The following is a 22,355-nucleotide window of genomic DNA, read 5'->3' as shown; positions in this document are numbered from 1 at the left end:
ACTCTCCAGTACCCCTCCCAGGGACCTATCCCCGACCCGAAGGCGCAGGGAAACGACCCTCTCATTCACTGGGGTAAACTCCAACACATGGCGGCTGAGCTGAGGAGCTATAAGCAAGCCCACACCAGCTCGCTGCCTCTCACCGTGGGCAACTCCAGAATAGAAGAGAGTCCAGCCTCTCTCAAGGAGTTCGGTTCCAGAGCCCAGACTGTGTGTGGAGGCGAGCCCGACTATCTCTAGCCGGTACCGCTCAACCTCTAACACCAGCTCAGGCTCTTTCCCCCCCAGTGAGGTGACATTCCATGTCCCCATGGCTAGAGTCACTGTCCGGGGATTGGGTCGCCGGGGCCCCCGCCCACAACTGCCACCCAAATAACACCGCACCTACCCCTTCTGGACCCTCCTGCGAGTGGTGAGCTCACTGGAGGGCGGGCCCACGTCGCTCCTTCGGGCTGCGCCCGACCGGGTCCTGTGGGCAAAAACCCGGCCACCAGGCGCTCGCCTGCGAGCCCCAACCCCAGGCCTGGCTCCAGGGTGGGGCCCCGGTGACGCCAATCCGGGCAACGTACGCATCCTTGATATTTTCTCTATCATTGTGGAAAAATCAATTCATTAAATATTAAGTTTGGCTAATAATAAAAAAAGATGTTCACTTACAAAGAGAAATTGAACTGTAACAAAATAAGCTATACAGAGTTTAATTTGAAAGAGCTGGGTTGGTCTTTCATCCAATCGGAGAGAAGCTCCCACCCATTGACCCAATCGGAGCAGGTTCATTTCCTCTGAAGCCGCCAAGAGAGAGAAAGCAAGCCGCATTGAACACAAGTCGAGCCACGGCACACTTTGGGACGGTGAAACAATAAAAACGTGGATAAAACTCAGAGAAAACTGTTGAAGAAATCCCCCGGCCGACCTGGACCTGTGTGAGCACAGTTAGAGGAGCCGCTCGGGAGGAGAAACGCATCGGTGAGCAACCTGTTTGAAATGCTAAATGCTAAATCGCTAATGCTAACGGTGACACAAGCTAACCGCTAGAATACGAGCTAATGTTGGAGCGCTAGCTGCCGGTGCTAATTAGCACCAGGGCAGACACACTAGATACATTGATGCTGAAGCATTAATCCGACGTTTAAAGGTGCACGAGACGTTTATTTTCTCTTTTTTTTGTTGGTTTTTTTAATGCACACTGAGTTGTATTATGTGTGTTAAGCACTTTATCTGCGAACTTAAAGCATATTCAGCCACAATTTACCCACTGCTCACAATTATATTTTTCTTTCTTAATGGGTGATGTTGTTTGTGTGCTAATAACCATGTAAAGAGCACAGAATATTTTGATACTGTTGATCTTGATAAGTTATTTCGATAACATAATATGATGAATGGCATAATCTGATTATCCTGTAAGCACCCACCCGCCCGCCGGCGGGCGATTTCAGATAAGTGACTTATGTCTCCACTGCGCAGTGACGTATCTCGCTTCAACTTTCATTATTAGGGACATACTATACGTCGTTAGAAAGGGTAGAATCTCAGCAATTCATTCATCCAGTTGATTTTGTAGAAATCATGAGCACTAAACCATAAATCATTGATATTTAACAGCATGGTAAACGTGAGATACAAGAAACACACGGCGACTCCCTACGTTTGACGCGGCCATAAAGCCGTAATATGTGTCCGTTCCTCAATTATTTATATTCCAGTTGTCCGTAAGAATCCAATGATCAAAAGCATTAAAATGTTTTTTCATAAAATTATTCCAGCTTGTGAATATCGTTCTGTAAAGTCCATTTGTTTACCGTCTACCAACTTTGTCAAATAAAATCCAGACTTTACCGGCCGTATCTTTATTTTCTCTAGTTCCTGTATGGTGTTGTTGGGTGTGCTTGTTTTCATCACTTTGCTGGCTACAAAATAAAAGTGTCCCCATTTTTTCTGTTCAGTTTTCACCCCAGCACAGCCCTTGAAGTACATGGAGCGCTCCTTGTTTAAAGGACCAATAGGCTTTGTTTACTGTTTTTTGCCGCCTTAGTACAGGGATAGCGCTTTGGCATGTCAATCACTCAGGCTTCTAGCCAATTATTTTACCTTTCCAACGATGGTAGGCGTGCCCAGGTCCGTTATGTATAAGCCGAAGAATATCACTCCGTCTGGCAGCTAGCGGGCTAACTTTACGCAGCAGACGCACTCGCACCGGACATTTACATTTTTTTGACGGCAATTTTCACAGTTTACAATGGCGAAATCCACAAAGAAAACTAAATATGTCCGAGAAGAAGACCTGGAATGGATCATGGCATCATCTGATGAAAGTGAAGACAGTGAGTAGGGCTCTGAGAGAGAGGAGATGTTTGCTAAGGGCCTTGACGACATGTTAGATCGGTGAGTACCGTTATCTTTGATGATGTTTGATTTATTTATTTAGCCATGGGTGAAATTTGAATGAAAGTTAGTGGGAAGGGGTTCTTATGCTTACAGTGAACAGTACAGTATACATTAGCATTTCATAAATGACGCTAAATGGTTAGGCCCCCAGGGGCTAATTAGCCTAGCTAGCCTCAACTACTCAACCAAAGCTATGTAATCCTTGTAATTCTGTTCTATGATGTAATTCTCTTTGAGCCTCTAATTCCCTTTTATTTAGATTTTTTTTTTTTTTTTTTTTTATATCAAGCCTGTAAACAAATTGAACTAGATCTTTTTCACTGACCAGACACTGGGAATATTCCCCCAATTCAATTATTCTGTTTATGTACATTTTTTTTCCCTGATGTTTTTGTGTAATATGTAATATCATATATTTGTGTTTATTTGTTTCCTATGTAAATAGCACCCTATTGAATTGCATTTATATAATTTTTTCATCATATTTGGTAATATTTGTGCATTGCATTGTGTTTTGTAGGTCACAGTCTGAAGACAGTGACGTGGATTGGGAGCCTGAAAGTGAGACAGTCAGACGCCCAACCCCCTCTCCTGCTGAAGGTGGTCATCAGAAGTGCCAACGATCCTCCTCTGCATCCACCAGTGCTACCTCCCCCGCTGCGTACATATAGTATTAGTATATTGAAAGATAATAAAATCCTTGTTTGAAATTCACTTCAGTATGTCATTTTTGTATAATGGTTACTATTCTGTAGTGCCTTGTCGCATGACAATATCTCAATATGGCCACCTAGAAGCGTGTGGAAACCCCTCCGACCATCCATCAAATGAATGTGTGAAAATATTATGTTTTGAATCATGGAGGAAGGCTTTATAGTCACCAAAATGCTTCAGTAATGTTTCCAGTGTCACAGAAGTGAGAAAAAGCATTTGGCACAATTTGGCCATTTGGAGAGGTTCGTGGACGCCAGTGACACCACAAACTAAAAACTCCATAACTCCCATAAGATTAGGCCTAGAAGTCTAAAATTTCATCCAGGGGTAGTTGACAAGATGTAGAAGGTATGTGGTATATTGCCATATGGCTTACATAAAGCACATCCAAGTTATTGTTATTCAAAGATTCGAAGAAAAAATGTTTTAGAGCCATGTTTGAACTGATGTAATTTAGGTTCATGCTATGGTTCATGCTAGGTCAGCACATTTTCAGAAACTAGAGGTTCTCAGCTTTCAAGTGAAATATCCATCCATCTGGGACTTGTAGTTGTTGTGTTATAAGCTTTTCCATTTGGGTATGCTAAATAGGTGAAAATTACCAACAAAGGTGGGTGCGAAGGGGTTATCTGAATGTTGTTTATTTTCTTACTGAGAATTGTGATGTCATATTACAACAGTAATTCAGTAAAAATTGTTATTCTGTATTGAGAGAGAGTTTGTGTAGATTTAACGTGTTTTATGTTCTATAATTCATTGAGAGTTGAGAAAATTAAAATGAATGCTCTGATCCTACTTATGGTAGGTCAGGTTTTTTTTGTTGGACCCCACTGAGATTTGCACCTACCTGAATATTGGAGCCAGTTGAAGTTTGATGGTGAGCCAGACCCTGGAGGATACTTAGAGACACAACGCTGCGGAACCTGAATCCTTTTACACTGTCTCACATACGCACGACCCACACACGTGAGGTGGGACTGATTTTCCCTCTATACAGAATTGACTGAATTGATCTTAATAGTAAAAGCAGCTGCAAAACTTTATTTTATTTTTTTTATTTTTTACACTTACCAGGGTAAGAGTTGTAATAATGTAATGTGTGGTCTTCCCATCCTGTAATAAATATGGAAGCATTATTGTTTCTTAAAGAGTAAACTGTTTGTATCTTTCCTTTGCATCAATCCTGGGCTCCGTAGTCGATCTTAGAACTTCTGATATCTCTGGTCATTTAATCTAGTCGCTATTCTTTCTTTCTTTAAAGAGTTATGTGTTACAATATTTTTTGACTGATTTGTGAAAAGGCAAATTTCACTTGTGACATTTTCATAAGGATCCTCTTTGACACAATGTTGAGACCAAGCTAATATATTTGTGTGAATTGCAGTGCACCTACAAATCCCATTACTGTCAAATACTCCTTGTGTATGTAATTTCAGTTTCAATGTTAGTGACGAGACATGAAATCATTAAACCCTTTTAAACCCTGTCCATGGACAAAATTTCTTTGCAAAACCCTTTTTCTCTTGAGAAAACTAAGACAGAGTGTGCCATGTAAACCATACTGGTATTATGAAAGTGCTTTGTGCATTAACTTATACCAGTTCCAGTAAAGAGATCAGTGACTTTGGTGAATTCTTTGACATTTTAATTAACTTAATGCAGCAAACAGATAGCTTTCCTCCACACACTCAAACTGAACAAGAACATGACTGGCATCTTGAGGAGATTTAACTCTTTATCAAGGCCACCATACAACTGTTACTCTTCCTGTTGATATGCTTTCTTCCCCGTCAATCCCAAATCCTGGTTTCATAATGTACCATATTTCAGTATCAGTATAGTTTTCTGATAAGAGTGGAGCCTCACAATACCATATAAACAGACTGAAGCCAAATGTGCACAAAATTTTGAACTAACATGATTAATAAGTGAGACGATCAGTGCAGCATTCAAAGATGGCTTCACTCCTGCTCCTCAAAATAACCTCAGTTTGCCTGTCATCAAGGACCTTCACACAAAACGTTTCATAGTCACTCTGTACCTGGGAAGAGAACTTGATTGGTTACCTCAGTAGAATGCTTGTCTTCATCCAAGCATGCAGACACTACATGTGAAGCGACCTCTGTGTCCTGTCATCTCTCTAAGCTGTCTTAAAGCCATACAAAGCCCAAAAGGAAAAAAAGAGTAGTAGCTCATTTGGTTATCAAGACAAAAAAAACTGTCTACTTTTCACCATACCAAAGGTATGCAAACAAAAGCCCACCATTAATAAAGGGCTTTCATCTAGATATGAAACAGATTGTGGTTAGTCTAAGCAAAATAATAATGCAGGGCAGGAGGTCAGAAAATAGAGTGGGCTATAAACAATATGTGGATTTGGTGGAGATGGAGAAATGGATGAAACAGGATCAGTGACAGCTCACTTCTGAAACCTTGAGTACAAGAATGCAGCCTAATCTTGCAGAGCACAATGCTAATGTATTGTACAACTAGAAATCCATCAAATAAAGCATATGCATTTAGTTTCATAATTGTATATACTATGTATGTATGTTTAGGTTTTGACTCGTTATGTGTAACATTTCAGAAACACAATACAAAAATACACATTAAGAGCCATAATTTAGTGGGAAATAGCCTAGAAAAAGGCATACATTTAAGCCACTTTGACTATAACAGGTTCAATTAGAAGACAGCTGTGTTGTATGTAGCCTCATTCACACTGCCCTTTGAGTGTGGGAATCATGCACTGATTCTCCACATCATCCTGTGTGGGAAAGTTTCACTGTGTCTGAGTGGTGTCTTTGTCAACTTACATGAGGAGAAAAAAAATGCAGTTATACATGAGGGAGTATCTGTCCTGCTGTCTGTCCTCCTGTCTGTCCTACAGCGTCTGTCCCCGGCAAAAACCTTTAACTCACTGTTTGTCTCCTCCACTATTGTGTTGATGTAGTTATTGTTGTGATGGTGACAGTCAGCCCTTCTGACCAAGACTTCAGGGAACTTTCCCTCAGAACCCACCCTCCCTTCCTGCGCGTCAGAGTCAGACAGCGTCCTGTTTACTGATGGCGAATGTCATTATTTAATTTAGAGTGAAAAACTTAGTGTTGTCACTTTACAGAAAGTTTGGTGGGTCAGGATCACAATCATAACACATTATAACAGCATCCATATGGATATGATTGTAAACAGTCAGTAGTATGCTTAGATTAACAGGACAACAACCGTTAACAGGAAACACCATGAAAACACACAGATTTCATCATGACGTATAACATCACACCTCTTTTGGATCCACAGGCTAGCTGTGTGAATGGCCCACTGATGTGGCTTTACGCTGGCGCTACTGTCAAACATTGGACCAGGGGCATATCCATCATTTCAGAGGTGAGGGGGACAAATTGTTCAGAGGTCTTTTGAGTGATTCATTATCCTCTCGCATTAAATTGCACCTCTCCTTAGTGGCTAAAGAACCACATAACCACAAACAGCACAGCACCAAGGGACCAACTTCAGGTCTTTACAATTATATACTATCAAAATCTAAAGTAAAAATATAAAATCTAGAGCTGCCAAACTCTGGTTGAGTTGACACAGAATGACCCTCAGGAATCTACAGGGTGAGTAACCAGATAATTAAGTGCCAAATAACAACACTGAACATGTAAAGTTCTGTAAAACACCATTCCTGTTTCAAATTATCAGCACAAAAATGTAATGGTAGTGACAAGGTAACTCTAATAAGCCACATAATTTAATGGCAAGAAGCAACATTTTGAAATAGAATTAGGAATACAGTAGTAGTAGTGAAATTGTTGTAGAATTTAACCTGAAAGTCCCTTTTATGCTATCAATATTTTCTCTCAGCCAGTTAGAACAGAGATGTTCTAAGGACTTTGGTTATAATTCTCCTCACCCGCTGACCCTCCCTGTTCATTCCTGCTGCTGCTGGCCTCTGGTCCAGTTTCTCCTACCTGACCCTGCTCTTTCTGTTGCATAAAGAATTTGGAGAAAAAAGTACTGAGTAGCCTAACGTCTTATTTATTCATCAAATAGAAACATTGATCTAATCATTCAATCAAAATAATAATCATCAAATTCATGTATTTTAAACTTTAACTGCCAGTAGTCATAGTCAAAGGAACACAAATACATTTACATTCTTACATACATTATTTTATACCCAGAAGTGGTTTGCAAAAATTGTGATTTGTCCACCCGCCACTATATCAAATTAAAAGGAGACTCACATATCTTTGAAATTCATACTCATGACTTCATTCCCCACAACAGATAAGTCATGTCATTTTCAGGCTGATTTCATTCAATTTGACCATTTAAAACAAGGGGAACGCATCCTGACAGCTTGGAATATTACTGTCAGATACTGTTCCCCTCCTGTCCGGTATTCCCACGCGGTCTCCCATCCAAGTACTAACCAGGCCCGACCCTGCTTGGCTTCCGAGATCGGGCGCGTTCAGGGCGGTATGGCTGTAAGCGAAGACGCGGGAGACAAACGCACTATTCACTAACAGGACACTTCATGATTTGGATGTGGCCAAAGCACATCCCACAGCTGCCCCAGCAAGGGCTAGCGCACTTTGTGGCTGCGGCAGCTGGTCGCGGCATTTCCGGTGGCAGCTCCAGCTGCCGGATGAGTGGCCGAGGCAGCTGCCACCACGGCGGCAGCCGCCTCGCTCGATAGTGGCCGGGCCAGCAGCCACTGTCCGGACGAGCTGCCGGGGCAGCAACCACTACTGAGGCAGCTGACGGTATTTCGGCACTTGTCGGTTACATCTTCAGGTGTTCCCACAGCTGCCAGTGGGTGCAACTGCCACTGTTTTACCTACACTAAAGCTATGCCCTTTAGGTTTTTTTAATTTATTTATGTCATATTTTTCAGACCCAGATAAGCAGAACACCAGGAGGTCTAGGGCCACAACACCTGAACCTCTCCGCCAGAGCATTGTTCCCACCTGCTTCAAGACTACAACCCCACCCATCCACATCACGGACTGTTCACACTTCTACCCTCAGGCCGGAGGTAGCCTACAGAAGTGTGAAATGCAGAACATCAAGGCTGAAAAACTCTTTCATCCCCTCTTTCATCAGACTCCTGAACAGATAACAGGAGTCACAACCACGGACTCCCTCATCACTGTACATTTTGCACATTGCATTGCTAACATCAGACACTTCACTTTTGTATACAAATAAGATTTGTATTCTTTATTTATTGTAATTTCTTTTTACATTCTATTTTATAACTCGGCATCAGTGTAGACAGCAAAGAAAAAAAATCATTGCACAGAGAAACTTGTTTTTTCTTGCTGTACATGACAATAAACACTTTGAATCTCTTGTTTCTTGGTTGAAATCGCTCTAAATACATGGGTCATGACTCATTTTTTCATACATAGATGGCGCAGTGAGATAAGTAGGTGCCTCATATGTATTGAAGGGACTATAGCCCTCACTGCAGAGGCCCCCGGTTCGAGTCTCGCATCGGACGTCCCTGTACTGCGTGTCTCTCTCCAAGGTGCACTATCATTGAAGGCATAAAATCCCACCCCAATTTTTTAGCCTTTTAATAAATAAAGTAATGAAAAATAAAGATTTTTGGAAATTGAAAAGATGTATATAGTAACATAGTTATACAGTCAGAATGCATTAATTTCAAATATAGCCTAAAGAAAAGGAACATTCAGGCATATATAACATTACATGAATACAGGTAATTTTGATACATGTTGTGCATGAAAGTGCTAAGTAGTACATTAGGCACACACAAGTTCATCAAAAATTCTTCAAACTTGACAAGGCCACACACTGGAAAAGAGCGATATGACCTACACAATACGTTGTTCCTAACCATTTTCGGGATAGAGACGGCAGGAGACAAAGAGGATCAAAGTTAACGTAAGTAAACAATCAAAATGGTCAGAAATGTATTTTTATTTTAAAACGTGTCAAAATGTTAATAATGAGCTTCCATTGATTTCCATTGAGCATAACTGTTTGTGCTGTCGCATTTTGTGTTGTTTTTAAGTTGCAAACTGTAAATCACGGTGACAAGAAGCTGTCCCCTGGGGTGTCAACAGTGTCAGAAAAGGTGTGTCACTGCCAGCCATCTTGTCAACTTCACATCCCTTAAGACGTTCAGTTGTCATCTCCGCCATTGCAAATCACGGACTTGCCCGGAGGACTGAAGAAACTTTGGTAGGTAATTTAATCGTGATAATTAACATGAGAATTTTACAAAAGCCTGTGGTCTGTGATGAGAAAAAAACGCAAACAAAAAATATTTTCTACAACAATCCAAATGTTTGAAGTCTAATTTCATTGGCCAATGACTGTTAACTTTAATGTTTCCACAGACTCTCGACTTTTTTCAACGAGTCTGGAAAATGGAAGGTGAGTTGGGCTATAAGTAAATAAAAGGAATTAGTGAGATAAATCACGGTGAAACACAGCAGAAAGATTTACTTAGCCCTACAAAAAACACTTTTTCATGTACTTATAGTGTTACAAAGTTTGAGCCCGGGGGCTCTGATTTTGTCACCTTTGTTATTTGTTTGATAGGTTCACATCAGATGTTCTCCGATGTAGCATCGTTTTTGGCCTGTGATGGGTCTGAATGTGTCTTCTGTCAAAAAAAGGAACTGGCAAATAAGAATCATCTTTGCAAAAAGCATCTTGCAGATGCAATGTACTTTGTGGAAAACAATCAAGGTATGTAGTACAGCTGAACAATAAAGGTGTAGGACGTGATTACATTTATTGAAAATATATATTCTTTTTTTGTTTGTTTTTTGTTTTTGACCCATTTTTTTTTTCAGAGAAATTTGTGGTGGCCTGCTTCTGCAAGGACAAAACACAAGCATCCAGAAGCCACTACCATTGTCCATATTGCAATTTTAAAACTTTTTCACGGCCATGCTACTTCATGAAACATTTAAAAGTCATGCATGGTAGGTGTTCTGCTGCAACATCCACACACATTTTAATCTCAATTTCAATCAATATAACCAAGCAGTATTTTCTCAATTTTCTGTTTTTTTCTTTGTATTTAAAGTCTACTTTAATTTTATGAACTATACAATTTTATAATCCTAATGTTTACCACATTTCTTTCCATTTGTTTCCTGCAGGTATTGCATCAAGCAAAAAACGAGGTATTACATGACAGTAAAATATTAGTATTTGTCATTATGTTTTATTACAGATTTTTTTCTGAAAGTGCCAAATTGTTGAGTTTGATGCAGGTAATGCTAAAAACACCACACAGCATATAAAAGCTATGATGTGTGTCCAGAAAGGAGCATATTTTTGTCTCCTGGCAGAGTTGAATTACATTTTTAACAAGGTTAAATCTGTGGGTGCTTACTTCAGTCCCTCAGTCAGCCCCCAGGAAGATGACTATATGTTTCTGCCTTTATATCTAAGAAATATTTCACTTTAAATTGTTGTTTCATAATTTTGCAATTGTTTAGTCTGATGGTCATCAGTGGTGTGTCCTCCTCAGTAATGTCTTCGATTGCAGCTCCCTGGGTGTGGCAAAAAACAAATATACTCTAGAGCTAGTCTCAGGGCAGAAATACAGTGGCTTTTGTATTGTGGTTTAAAGATCTTTAATAAGTACTTTAATGTTTCACAATAACAACTGTGTCTTTGTTTTTTATTTGGCAGATAAGACAAAGGCTTTAAAACGAAAAGCCGACAATGTCACAGAAGACCCTGCAGACAACTTGGACAGTAAACCAGAAAAGGTGTCATGTCCCCACTGCACTTCTGAGCTAAGTTCCCAAAAAAATCTAAAAAGACATATCAGAGATGTACATTGCTTGGACATTGCCCCCATGATTTTCATTGACGTAAGAAATGGGATTTATGTCACACCAAAGTATGACCACAGCCCTGTTTTGCCGGTGCATGTAATCAAGTCCACTAACCCACCAAAAATTGACTGTGAGGTTCCAAATTGCAGGAAATTCATGCAAATTGCATGGTCCTCAGGAAATCCTGGAAAGGAATGCAAACACTTGGAGAGAACAAAGAATGCCAAGTCATATGCAAAGCCAGCAGTCCTCACATCTGCCTCCCTCAAGGACATGTTGAGTAAGGGATTGATGTCCTCAGAATGGGGTGTCAGATGCGAAAACCTCAACCTGGATTCAAACAAACTTGGATTGGACAGTGTTTTTCCAGTTATTTTTGAAGATGAGGGATACTCCAAACGGTGGGTTTTCTTCTCAGTCTTCACATCGCAGACAGACAACTGGTGTCAGTTCGGAAGGACTATAGTCATGTTTGACACAGTTGCGGGACAATGGAACTGTCAGTGTCGGGGGACTGGGACTTCACACCGGTGTATCCACCGCATGATGGCCATGTGGTGGATTTTTCAAGAGTCCCCAGGCACTTTAATGGAAACATTGGACATTCAGACACAAGATATTGATGACCTGGAAAGTCACATTGTTGAAACCAGCATCAGCTGTGAACAACAACCTGTGAACAGTCAGAAAATCTGCATTATGACAGACTACCTCATGACACACAAGCGCATCCCATTCCTACAGGATTTGCCTGTGGAGCTGAGGACTAAGGAGCAGCAACCACCACCACCGTGTTTTGTCCCCACAGAAAACACTTGTCCGTACTGTCCTGGTCCCACCCCTCCAGCTCTGAATCCCTCCAACACAGTAACCACGCAAGCTGTGGTGTATGGGATTAATTATGTCCAGAAAGGTAAGTCTGTAAAAAATGCTATTCTATGCTTTTGCAAGAATGTACCCATCATGACATCACATTCATATTTGTTTTAAATGACATGTGCAATGGCAAATAATGTACAGTGCTATATATAATTAAACTTTAAACTACTTTTCTTTCAATTAACAGGTGTCTCTGTAGCTGTAAAACAGTGCCCAGCATGCACTAACGTTGTGAGGTTCCAGGAATATACCTCTGGTTTTCACAACTTCAATAACCGCGTCCTCTTGACATTGCCATTGTGTGAGCTTTTGCTTTCTGGTTTGGCGGTAAGGAAATCATAAAAACATTTAGGCCAAAAAATTTCAGCCAGCATTTATGTCAGCGAGTAATTGATAACAGATATCATATTTGTATGTTGATTCATTACAGAACAAGACAACCAGTGGACGTATGCTGGACACTATGTCATTGTTAAATGACAACCGATACCATCACCAAACAGTGAAAAAAGCATTTCATCACTTTTTATCGCTCACTAATTTCAAGTTTCAGTTTTCCTGCTACCAGTGTGGGCACCATCCAGCTGTGGTTGTGGCTGACGCCAACTGGAAACTGGCCTTTGATATCCCATGTAAGAATATTTTTCCAATATGTTTTAATCCATGGTAACATTACATTTATGATGAAGATTCTCACAACCGACTTAAAGATGCAAATGTGTGCCTGTATCAAGTATGTCAGGTGGGCAGTGATTAAATAATTTATTTGTTATTTCAGAAGGTTGCAATGGCAAATGTTTCATAATTTTTGGAATTTCATATGTGAAGTTATTGGTGACTCTATGTTTCTCTATGAATGTTTGTGTTGGTGCTGTGCTTTTGTAATTCTGTGCAAAACTTCATTTGCAGTTGGCACATTTAAAAGGCCAGATCCAGAGACTGTTTCTGAGGAAGACTTTGAAGTGGATATAGTGAAGGCATGGTCAGACTTGGACAAGTCACTGATAGCAGAAGGACTCATATCAGGTATGGACTACATATGGCCAGTGCTTTATACTATCATAAATTTTGAAAAGTGTGAAAAAACAACGGTATCAACCTTACACTTCGACATAAGCTTGGTGACAAAAAGATAAATGAGGACATCATTCTGGATCTACTTGATTCAAAGAAGGTACACTTCATGTTAATATTGCTTGTCTGTCAGTATACTGTAACTGTAGACATAGGCCTAAATTCTATGTCATCCGTATTCCTAAGGTCGTGGGTTTTATTTTGTTTTTTGCAACAATATGTTATATGACATACTGTGTGTGTGTAATGTGTCAGGATCACAGTATTTTCCCCCTTAGTTTTCTCTTTTCCTTCCTGGCTCTCAGGTTAATTTGCACTCACCCCACCACTGCTCCACTCCTGCCAGTCAGCCACACCCACCTCATATGTTATCCCATCTGTAATCAAGCCAGTATATATACTCCTGTTGTCCACTCACTCCTTGGACTAGGGTCCAACACCCCACCACACCAGTGACATAATGGGTCTCTTTTTTGTCTTTTCAACTTATAGCCTCAAAAAAAAGAACTACAAGATGCTTGTAATGCCTTGGGTGTGTCAGCAGAGGGGACCATTGCAGATCTGATTATCAGGCTTGAGGAACTGCTGAACTTCAAAGACATATACCCCAAGCTATTTTGGAAACTACAGAAAGCTGGTGGTGAGAAATTTTTTGTTATATTTTTTGGATTTATTTGTTTTTCCTTCCTATAACAGCATTATGTTATATGATCTTTTCTATTCTTTAGGTGGTGTCCTTCATTTTTCATGTATGCACGGAGTTGTATACTACCTAAATTTCCTATTCTGGACGGAGTCAGCCAGGGACCACGCTGATGGGCTGCTGAGTTTTAAACAGTTCCCCACATGCTACATTTCAGATGTGGCTGGACAAGTTGCTCGGCATACAAACAACCGGACAAGACAACTGTATTTCAAGCAACATGATGGAAGACTGTGTGCTCCAACCCCTGACAACATCAAGCTGGCTGTCAATAAGGAATTGCAGATGGACATGAAGTGGGTTAAGAACCTGAGGTTCCCACTCCCACTACAGGGAAGTCTCGATGGTGACAGAGTGGCAGCAACACATCCTATCACAGGCACAACAGAGAGATATTCACTCTATGACAGATTCCACCAGAAAAACCAGAAACGTCCAGAAGAGAGGCTTAGAAGTCTGAATATCTGCCCCAGCCTCCGAACAGAAATCAACTCATCAGTTGCAGAGCAGTTCAATCGCGAACTTGCATCTGTTAGATATTCATTGTGCCAAATGAAAGAGGCACACTTCAAACAAACACTACGGGTTTTGATAGATCTCCACAATGAGAAAATCAACCTAACTTTCAAATCAGAAATGGAGGCCTTATGCAATACCCAGTTGTCTATTGGCCTTCATGGAATGCTGGGTCTGCAGTCTGCTGGTAAGCTTGTTCGCTATATGTTATAACATAATACAGGATTTAAAAGTTGTGGAGGTGGAAACATAAAAAAGAAAGTGCCATAACCTAGGTCTTCAATCCTCTTGTTGTAGCCCAACCGGATGAAAACACTAATGTTACAAAGTAAGCATGTTTTCCAAATAAGTCATACGTTCTTCTTTGATCTTTCTTTGAAGGGAAGGAAGATCATAAGCCGACTGTAGCTGGCACTGTGAGATCATCATTTCAAGCAGAACTATATGCCATCGATGATAATGACAAGGTAATAAAACATCATCACACGACAGGTGTTGGCTTTTAATTTTGTCTTAAATCATATTATGAATCAAAATTAATATTTTTGTCATACTGTTTGTATTAAGGGAAAACTCGAGGACTTGTTCTCTGGATGCCGCAAAGAAACTCAAATCATTACTCATGTGTCAAGGCGATTTCCTGTGACCATAAAGGACATTCGCAGTTTTTGCCCACCGGAATTGTTGGCACAATCTTCCATGGTCATGCCATGGTTGACGGATGATGTAAGTGCAGATAAATCTGGTGTTTGAAGTTAGTTTGTACATGAACTGTAATTAGTTACTGCAGTGTTTCTAAAGTATAGATGTGTACCTTATACCAATTAGCACATATTGAGTGTTGTATTTTAACAAGTATATTGAATTACAGGCAGTTAACTATCGAGTTGCTCAGCTGGCCCAAGAACACACGGTAATAGATTTAATGTTCTTCCATTTTTGATTGCTTTTGTTGCCTTATCAACGTTTGCTGGTATTAACACATACATTTTATGTTATAGAGTGGTTCTTTGGGTACTTATGACTTCATTTTGTGGCACCGGGAATGGACCACGAGTGGAGGTGTGAGTGAGCAGGTTGTCAAACGCATCCCAGTAGGTCCTTTTTGAAACATAAGACAATGTAAATATTTGAAAAATATATCTACTCTTCACATGGACTGTGTTGTCCAACCTGATATTGTTTTATTATAGGTGTCAAGACAAGCTATTCCTCCCCAGGATTGTTGGTCACTTGTCTCCAGAGACGGGCAACCATTTTATTCTTTGGGTGAGCCTCCATTAAACAAGTTTTATTCTGTGATTGGACTATTAATATAATTTGGTAAATATGTTTTAGCAACAAAGTCAATGATGCAGAAAGAGCAAAAGCATAACCTAAACCATTAACTCCATTTGAAGTCATACAAATGTGATATTTTTTGAATTGTTATGACTGATTTATGTCCTTGTAGGTATTTGACTTCAAACTGAGACAGATCAGAGTTTATGATTCACTCATGCTTCAATGTCAGATCAGTCATGGTGACATGGACCTCCTCAGGTAAAGGGAAAGTCTCATACAACATTTGATATTTGTCATTGATTACTACATATGTGGCATAATGATCATACTAAATTATTGCCAATTTGTTCTCTTGTAGAAATGTCTTCAGATTATCTGGTGGCCTTGAAGGTTGGACTGTGACATTTCCTTCACAGTGGAAGCAGCAAGACACTGTTAACTGTGGAGTCTTTGTGTGTTCTGTAAGCTGTTTATTCTTTGAGCTGCTTCTCCCTGTTCAGTGCAAGTGTGGTTTATGATTTCATCAAGTGAATTTTTTTGTTCACTTTTAGGCAGCTGAAAATGAGGCCCTAAACCGTGAGGTCACTGCAGAGGCTCTCACTCTTAATCAATGTAGGACTCTTCGTCTGCACCATGCTGCTCAAATTCTGAAGACTGTCAACGCAGAGGTTAGAGGTTTTTTTAAAATGTTATACCAAAATCTGTAATGAATAAAAGACAGATGATGTACAACAGATCGTTGTAACACAGGACTTCCCAAGAACTGCTGAGGAGCTTCTCAAAATGGAGAAGAAGGAAATAAAACTTCAGGAAGCTGAAGCAAAAAAACCGAACTCCAACAGCCATTGCCTGGCCTGGAAACTAAGGTCCTGTTTGTTCCAGCGGGCAACTGGGACAACCAGGTATGTACAACATAAATGAAAACTATGTTAAGTATACTTATATAGTACTTTACACACAACACAAGTTATTAACTATTGGTAATATTGTCCCACTTGTGTTTTTCAACAGTGTTTTCCATGAAAAAATAAAGATGTACCCATGGGTACAATGCACAGCATGCAAAAACTGGCTGCATTTCCAGTGTGCTGGTGTGGAGGGGGACTGGACGTCTAAGGATTTTTTTTGTGGATGCAACAGCACCCCTAAATTGTAAGAATAATCTCATTTTGCAGAAGCTTGGTTGCCATGAAGATCAAAGTGATAACTGTTGTAGTTGTGTTTCATACAGAATATTAACATGGTTTTACCCTTAATGCCTGTAATCATTTTCAGTGTCTTAACATTAATGTACAAAGATTGAAATGTGTTATATAATTTACAGTTAACAAGAGTAGGACTTAACCCTTATGTACCTTGTCAAAATAGACGTGTAAACATTCAGGTAATGCTTTTCTTTAAACAGAGATGACATTCTGGAGTCTGTTAAAGCAGAAGACATTCTGACAGATGGAGAAATAAAGGTAATAACATGTAATCTCCTGTGAGCTGTACTGCATTTTCTCTACTAAAGGCATTCAATAATTCTATAAAGAGTCCATGGTGGTAAAACACTATCAACCGCTAAATATGTATGATTGCAGGATTTGGAAAGAAACCTCCAGAGTGGGAACATTCTGTCCAACAGAATGTATCTGTGGGAACACAGAGGACTAGATCCTGCCCTCCGGAAACACTACAGTGAACATTTCACTTTATTCAATGACATGAAGGTATGTGGACTTTTTAAATAGCATGTGGGAAAGGAGTAATAGAAAAAATGTGGCCTTGCAAGTTCAAAATTTGTCATTTTAACACGGCTTTTAAGTCCTTTTTTGTAAATTATTTCTGCCAGCATGTTATCTAAATCTTTTTTTCCATGTCTATTACTCCCCCAGACAGATGACATTATCCAGAGACTAGACAAAGTCCTGTCAGTACCCGGCACCGTTGCTGAGAAGCAGCTCTTCCTCACAGACATAATTTTGCCTGAGGTGAGCTAAAGAGGATATGTAACAACTTACTTATTAGCACAAGAATACAATTCACAGCATGAAATTCTGAGTAATGGTATCTGTGTCTTAAGAGCTGCAAATGTCAAAAGAGTTAGATATAGAGACATATCTGTACCTCTATGGTACCATTAAATTCTAATATAATTAATCTCTAGCTGTTGGAATCAAAATTATAGTGCTTAAATCTATAAGGAAGAAACATATGTATACAAGGCTAAATTCAATATCTTTTAAGTTGACAGTTTTTCTCAAAATTTCTTTTGTAGGTTTTGATTCTGTGGCTGCAAAAAAGTCACAGCATGTCCCGATACCAAGCTGAATCTGTGCTTCTGAAGAGCACATCTTCGAAGGATGACAAAAGGTAAAGGACAGTGTACAGGTGTAGGTGTACATGCTAAATCTCTAAATCCATTCTGCCAGTCATGGATCACAGTACTTTTGTAGGTTAAGTTGACGTCACTGTAATGATGGCACCAGTGCATTTACAGATCATATTTTTTTTACAGGCCTGGAGAGATCACAGAAGGTGACTCAGAAAGCATGAATGAGGTAAGACCTTTTCTATCCCAAACACCCACAGCTAAAGACCCATTAAATGCTCCTGCAATTTTATTATTGAAGTGGCTTTAGTTGCACGAGTCAATAAAAGCAAAGCTGAGCATATATGATCTCATCCACTCCACAATTTTTTTCTGTTGCTGAAAGGAACATTGCTTCATACTGTGAAATGCTTTACACAACTATAACCTATTATTTTGCAGCACAGCCTACTTGACTTGCAGAAAGGTGACACCTTGTGGTGGAACCTTATTACTATAAAATTATGACCCTTTAGTTTTTGTTTCTATGAATTGCATGCATGTAAGGGAATAACAATGGAATTATATACAAACCAAGAAGACAAATGAGGTTTAAATTTTATTTCAATGAAACTTAAATAACAGTTAAGTGTAGGGTCTTAAAAACAAGACAAAACAGTTCACAGAAGTACTGAAATAGTTAACATTACCAAGCTTATGAATGCCACTTTGACATAAAATATACAATCGTGCTTTTATCTAAAGGCAATATAGCAAATTCAACACTGTGAACAATGGTAGCCTAGCCTGCTTAATAAAGATTATCTATAAATATCTGGTTAGGGAGTTTGTTGACAATAAAGTAATAAGCATGTCTAATTATATCATCAATTTGTTAATTTGCTGTAAATTATAAGCTAGTTTGAATCATTACTTGGGAATATCAATATACAATGAATACTTTGAACTTGTTTTCTTGTTTACTGCAGAGCGACGTTATTTTGAGAGACTGCGTAGCTGCTGCTGACTGGTGTCGCAAGGCAAAGTTTGATGGAGGACTCTCCCTCTCATACAGGGTGAAAGCTAGACATAGCTCAGGTTTGTGCTAGCCTTTTGTTTGTGTCTCACTTTTGTAACCATGTGTCTGTGTGCTGCCAGCACTCTTTGTGCTAAGTATTTTAACCTGTGTGGAGATGGTAACATTACCTGAAAGATATTTTAAGTATATTTTATTTATTTGTTTCAGTTCAGGACTGACGTGACCACTGACGGATGCTGTGGCACAGATACTGGTAAACAATATACATGTGTTTATCTGTAATTTTTTTTTAATGTATTTTTAGATTCTGGTATTTCTAACTTTGTTTTCTTGTGTAGTATCTGTGTGTTTTCTACACATTTTGGGTTACTAATTGTTTCTCCTCATGTGAGTTAAGAATACAAATAGAGTGGATTTACAGCTCCAGGGGTCAGAGTGGTAACTGTGTAAGTGCCAAAGGTTATCAGGTGGCAGACCAGGATAAAGCAGTAAACCTAAGATTGACCCCCACGCCAGATGGTGGGAGATGCTCAAATGTTTGTGTTTGTACCCGTAGAAAGAGCAGGAAACCCACTTGGGTCATTTTGGGGACAAGACATGAAGTTGAATGCAGCCAAGTCAGATGAGTTTACGAGGGAGACAGGTCAACTCCTCTTTTAGTCCATTGGATAATTTACCAAAGTGACCAATTAGGAGAAGTGGGTGTGTGCTAGAAAGGGACTTTAAAAACCCTCGCACAGGAAGAGAAGGAGGGGTGGCACTTGGTAGAATTCCTAAGAGCGAAGGCGTAGGAGTTCCGATAGGGCAAGAAGGGGCAAAAACGTTTGGCATTACTTTGCCCTAGATTGGAGAACATCAGAGGTGTGGCCACACACTCTGTTCGGATGCTAGGCTCAAGTCTGTTTTAATAAAGATTGCTCTATCATTCCACCCAGCCTTGCCTCCGCAGAATTCTTTTATCAACATACTACACGCCGACACCTTTGAGGAAGACAGCCCAGAAACTACACTTGTTAGTAGTTGATGCACTGGATTTCTCCCTCTGCTCCTGCATTATTTAATTACTGGAGTTGGTGTACCCTTGCAAAGTAGGCTTATACTTTTATTATATGTTTTAGTGTTTTACTTATGTGCAATATGTTGAACCTTGGGATGACAACTAATGCATTCTGTGTTTTCTTTAAAGGACCAGGCCAGCCACTGTTTTCTACTGTTGATTTACTTTTTGCTGTTTAAATGATTTGTAGGCTTGAGGCAATTAGAGTATATTTTCTACTATACTTGATGTACTGGGTAGTAGTAGTCATTTGGATGGTGATGTCATTAAATGTCTGTTCTCTCTTGTACCTACAGCTTGACTCTGTGAAAGGCCGGGTCCGCACTGACACACAGCCTCCTTCTGTGGTGGGACTGCACGGGTGACACTCAGTAGTGGTGTGTATATTTGGTTGTGACACTGCATGTATTTCATTGCGATAAATCATATGTAAATAGAGGTTAAGTGTGTAGTGCATGCATGTGGTGGTAGAATTGCTGTCTCCCTCTTCTGTCTCCCACAGTCATTTTATTGTTGCTGTGTATAGCTGACCCGCCCTTATTGTGAAGAGAACTGATTGACTTTACCCACCCAGTGAGATTGTTGTTTGTTTATTGCCTCATGCCTATGTTTTAGTGAAATTTGATCTATATATTGTAATAAAGCCAACTTAACTTTTGCACAGGATATGCCTCTGGTAAATTGTTCTGTTCGGGGAAGTCAGAGTGGGTCAATTGTAATTGGAGGTGGCGTTGTCAGGCATTTTTATAGGTAGTCTTAGAGCCAGGCACTACATACACAACGAGGGAGATGCCATGGATATTCTGAGGAAGGCCAGAGACCGAGGCGGCCAACTCAATTACAAGGGAAACCCGATCGCTATATTCCCGGACTACACCGCCAATGTCGCCAGAGCCCGAGCAGCGTTTACACCCGCCAGAAAGATGCTTCAGGGGACACCTGGGGTCCGCTATGGTCTGCTGTATCCGGCCAGGCTCCGCATCTCCAACAACAACGATGAGCGGGAGTTTGTGGATGCTACTATGGCAATGGACTATATAAAGGAACACATCCTTCCAGCTGATGGACCGGAGCATTAAACAACAGTATCCCCTTACTGTCATCAGGTCTGAAAATGGGGGGGAAAAAAAAAAAAAAAAAAAGAGCTTGATACGCTAAATCTGTGACCCTTATGGCAATATGATTAGGAATATGCAATCTATTATGCCAGTTGGTTGAACTGAGGGATGTGTCGCCTGCACATTGTGTAAGTGAGAGATTATCAACAGCATAGCTTACTCAAAAGTAAGTAATTCTGTAAGTAATTTACTACAACATACAGTTACATTGAAACTTAAGTTATTGAGTTTAAGGTGTCTTCATTTTATATGAGGTTCTGGGGTAGCCTGAAGTGCACATCTACTGATTGAATATAGTTTGGCTTCTGCCCAAACCAAAGCGAACTCTTGACTGTTCGCACAGCTGCAAGTTCGAGATGCAGCCTAAAACTGTGCCCCACAGGACCAACCGGACATTTATGTTAGCCGTGTTCTTGGCTACTGTAGTTCTGTGTTCAGCTCTGTTCGTGTCGATTCCCATGTTCTCCAGGGATCTAAGAAGAGCGACAGTGAACTTTCCCATCCACATACTCTTTCAGGATAAGAATCATTTGTTTAAGTTGAATTGTTACAAGACATATGCTGCTGTTATCTTAGTAATTCTCAGGTATTTTTCATGTAGCCTCCGGTCTCTACTTGTACACCCATTTTATTACTTGCTTGATTTTATTTCCCACAACCTTTTATTAGCTTATTCTATATTATTTTACTCTTTCTTTTCTTTCCATTACATGTGACACTGCCTCTGAGTTATGGGATCTCTTAAGGTAATAAGTTACAATGTCAAAGGTCTCCACAGCCCAGTCAAGAGAAAGAAGATTATTAATCAGTTGAAGAGAAATAGCTGCCAGATTGCATTCCTGCAAGAAACTCACCTTTCAGACAAAGAACACGAGAAATTAAAGAAATCCTGGGCAGATAAGGTATTTTATTCATCACACTCATCTGGCCGGATAAGAGGTGTAGCTATTTTGATACACAGACAGGTCAATTTCACATCAACCAAAATTCATAAAGACTTGACAGGGAGATTTATAATGGTGAATGGGTTGATAGACGGGGTGGACGTTTGTCTTATGAATATGTATGCTCCGAACGAGGATGAGCCCAGCTTTATTCGTACAATCTTCTCCATAATATTACAGCATAGCTCAGGTATCTTACTGTTGGGAGGAGACTTTAATTGCGTCATGTCTCAACATTTAGATAGACAGCCTGTGTCTAGCACTTCTACATCTAGGATGAGCAATATGCTTAGGCATTTATCAACAGAATCTGGTCTGGTGGACATTTGGAGAAACAAACACCCTAAAGGCAAAGATTTGACCTTTTTTTCGCATAGGTATTCCTCATACTCCACTTTTTTACCCCCAAGGTAGAATGTTTTAGAGTAGACGACATAAATATCCTCCCAATTACATTATCAGATCACACTCCTCTCGTGTTGTCGTGGAACATTGGCAACAGACCAGC

At 40.0% G+C, this 22,355-nt stretch overlaps 2 protein-coding genes and 1 long non-coding RNA gene across 3 annotated transcripts; all 3 read left to right on the top strand.

Moving 5' to 3' along the window:
• Positions 1-705: 705 nt before the first annotated feature.
• On the top strand, positions 706-8,681 carry LOC119013057. Its single transcript, XR_005072674.1, has 2 exons — positions 706-966; positions 8,006-8,681. It is a non-coding gene; the product is annotated as an uncharacterized LOC119013057 (long non-coding RNA).
• Positions 8,682-9,493: 812 nt separating this feature from the next.
• Positions 9,494-15,234, top strand: LOC119013056. The gene is made up of 14 exons (XM_037087405.1): positions 9,494-9,516; positions 9,685-9,834; positions 9,942-10,073; positions 10,254-10,277; positions 10,792-11,853; positions 12,007-12,146; positions 12,250-12,451; positions 12,729-12,845; positions 13,386-13,533; positions 13,622-14,299; positions 14,494-14,579; positions 14,680-14,838; positions 14,984-15,025; positions 15,114-15,234. Exons 1-9 carry the CDS (start codon positions 9,510-9,512, stop codon positions 13,415-13,417), a joined length of 1,866 nt encoding a protein of 621 aa, XP_036943300.1. The 5' UTR covers positions 9,494-9,509; the 3' UTR covers positions 13,418-13,533; positions 13,622-14,299; positions 14,494-14,579; positions 14,680-14,838; positions 14,984-15,025; positions 15,114-15,234.
• LOC119012971 lies at positions 15,158-20,468 on the top strand. Its single transcript, XM_037087251.1, has 16 exons — positions 15,158-15,174; positions 15,306-15,381; positions 15,566-15,654; positions 15,755-15,857; positions 15,948-16,064; positions 16,147-16,298; positions 16,408-16,548; positions 16,802-16,859; positions 16,980-17,108; positions 17,274-17,369; positions 17,657-17,751; positions 17,897-17,939; positions 18,679-18,787; positions 18,936-18,981; positions 19,746-19,816; positions 20,082-20,468. Exons 1-14 carry the CDS (start codon positions 15,158-15,160, stop codon positions 18,944-18,946), a joined length of 1,236 nt encoding a protein of 411 aa, XP_036943146.1. The 3' UTR covers positions 18,947-18,981; positions 19,746-19,816; positions 20,082-20,468.
• Positions 20,469-22,355: the final 1,887 nt, after the last annotated feature.

The sequence above is a fragment of the Acanthopagrus latus genome, chromosome 22 (assembly GCF_904848185.1).
Source record: "Acanthopagrus latus isolate v.2019 chromosome 22, fAcaLat1.1, whole genome shotgun sequence".
In the NCBI taxonomy this organism is placed as follows: domain Eukaryota; kingdom Metazoa; phylum Chordata; class Actinopteri; order Spariformes; family Sparidae; genus Acanthopagrus; species Acanthopagrus latus.
Note: the sequence above shows the minus strand (reverse complement) of the source record. Positions and strands in the feature narration are given on the sequence as shown.

Bases quoted from the DNA above. Each gene is read 5' to 3' on its own strand.
- LOC119013056 (XM_037087405.1), top strand. The intron at 10,278-10,791 runs GTATTACATGAC...TTTATTTGGCAG, and splicing joins TGCATCAAGCAAAAAACGAG to ATAAGACAAAGGCTTTAAAA. The intron at 12,147-12,249 runs GTAAGGAAATCA...GATTCATTACAG, and splicing joins TTTTGCTTTCTGGTTTGGCG to AACAAGACAACCAGTGGACG.
- LOC119012971 (XM_037087251.1), top strand. The intron at 15,858-15,947 runs GTAAGCTGTTTA...GTTCACTTTTAG, and splicing joins GTGGAGTCTTTGTGTGTTCT to GCAGCTGAAAATGAGGCCCT. The intron at 16,549-16,801 runs GTAAGAATAATC...TTCTTTAAACAG, and splicing joins TGCAACAGCACCCCTAAATT to AGATGACATTCTGGAGTCTG.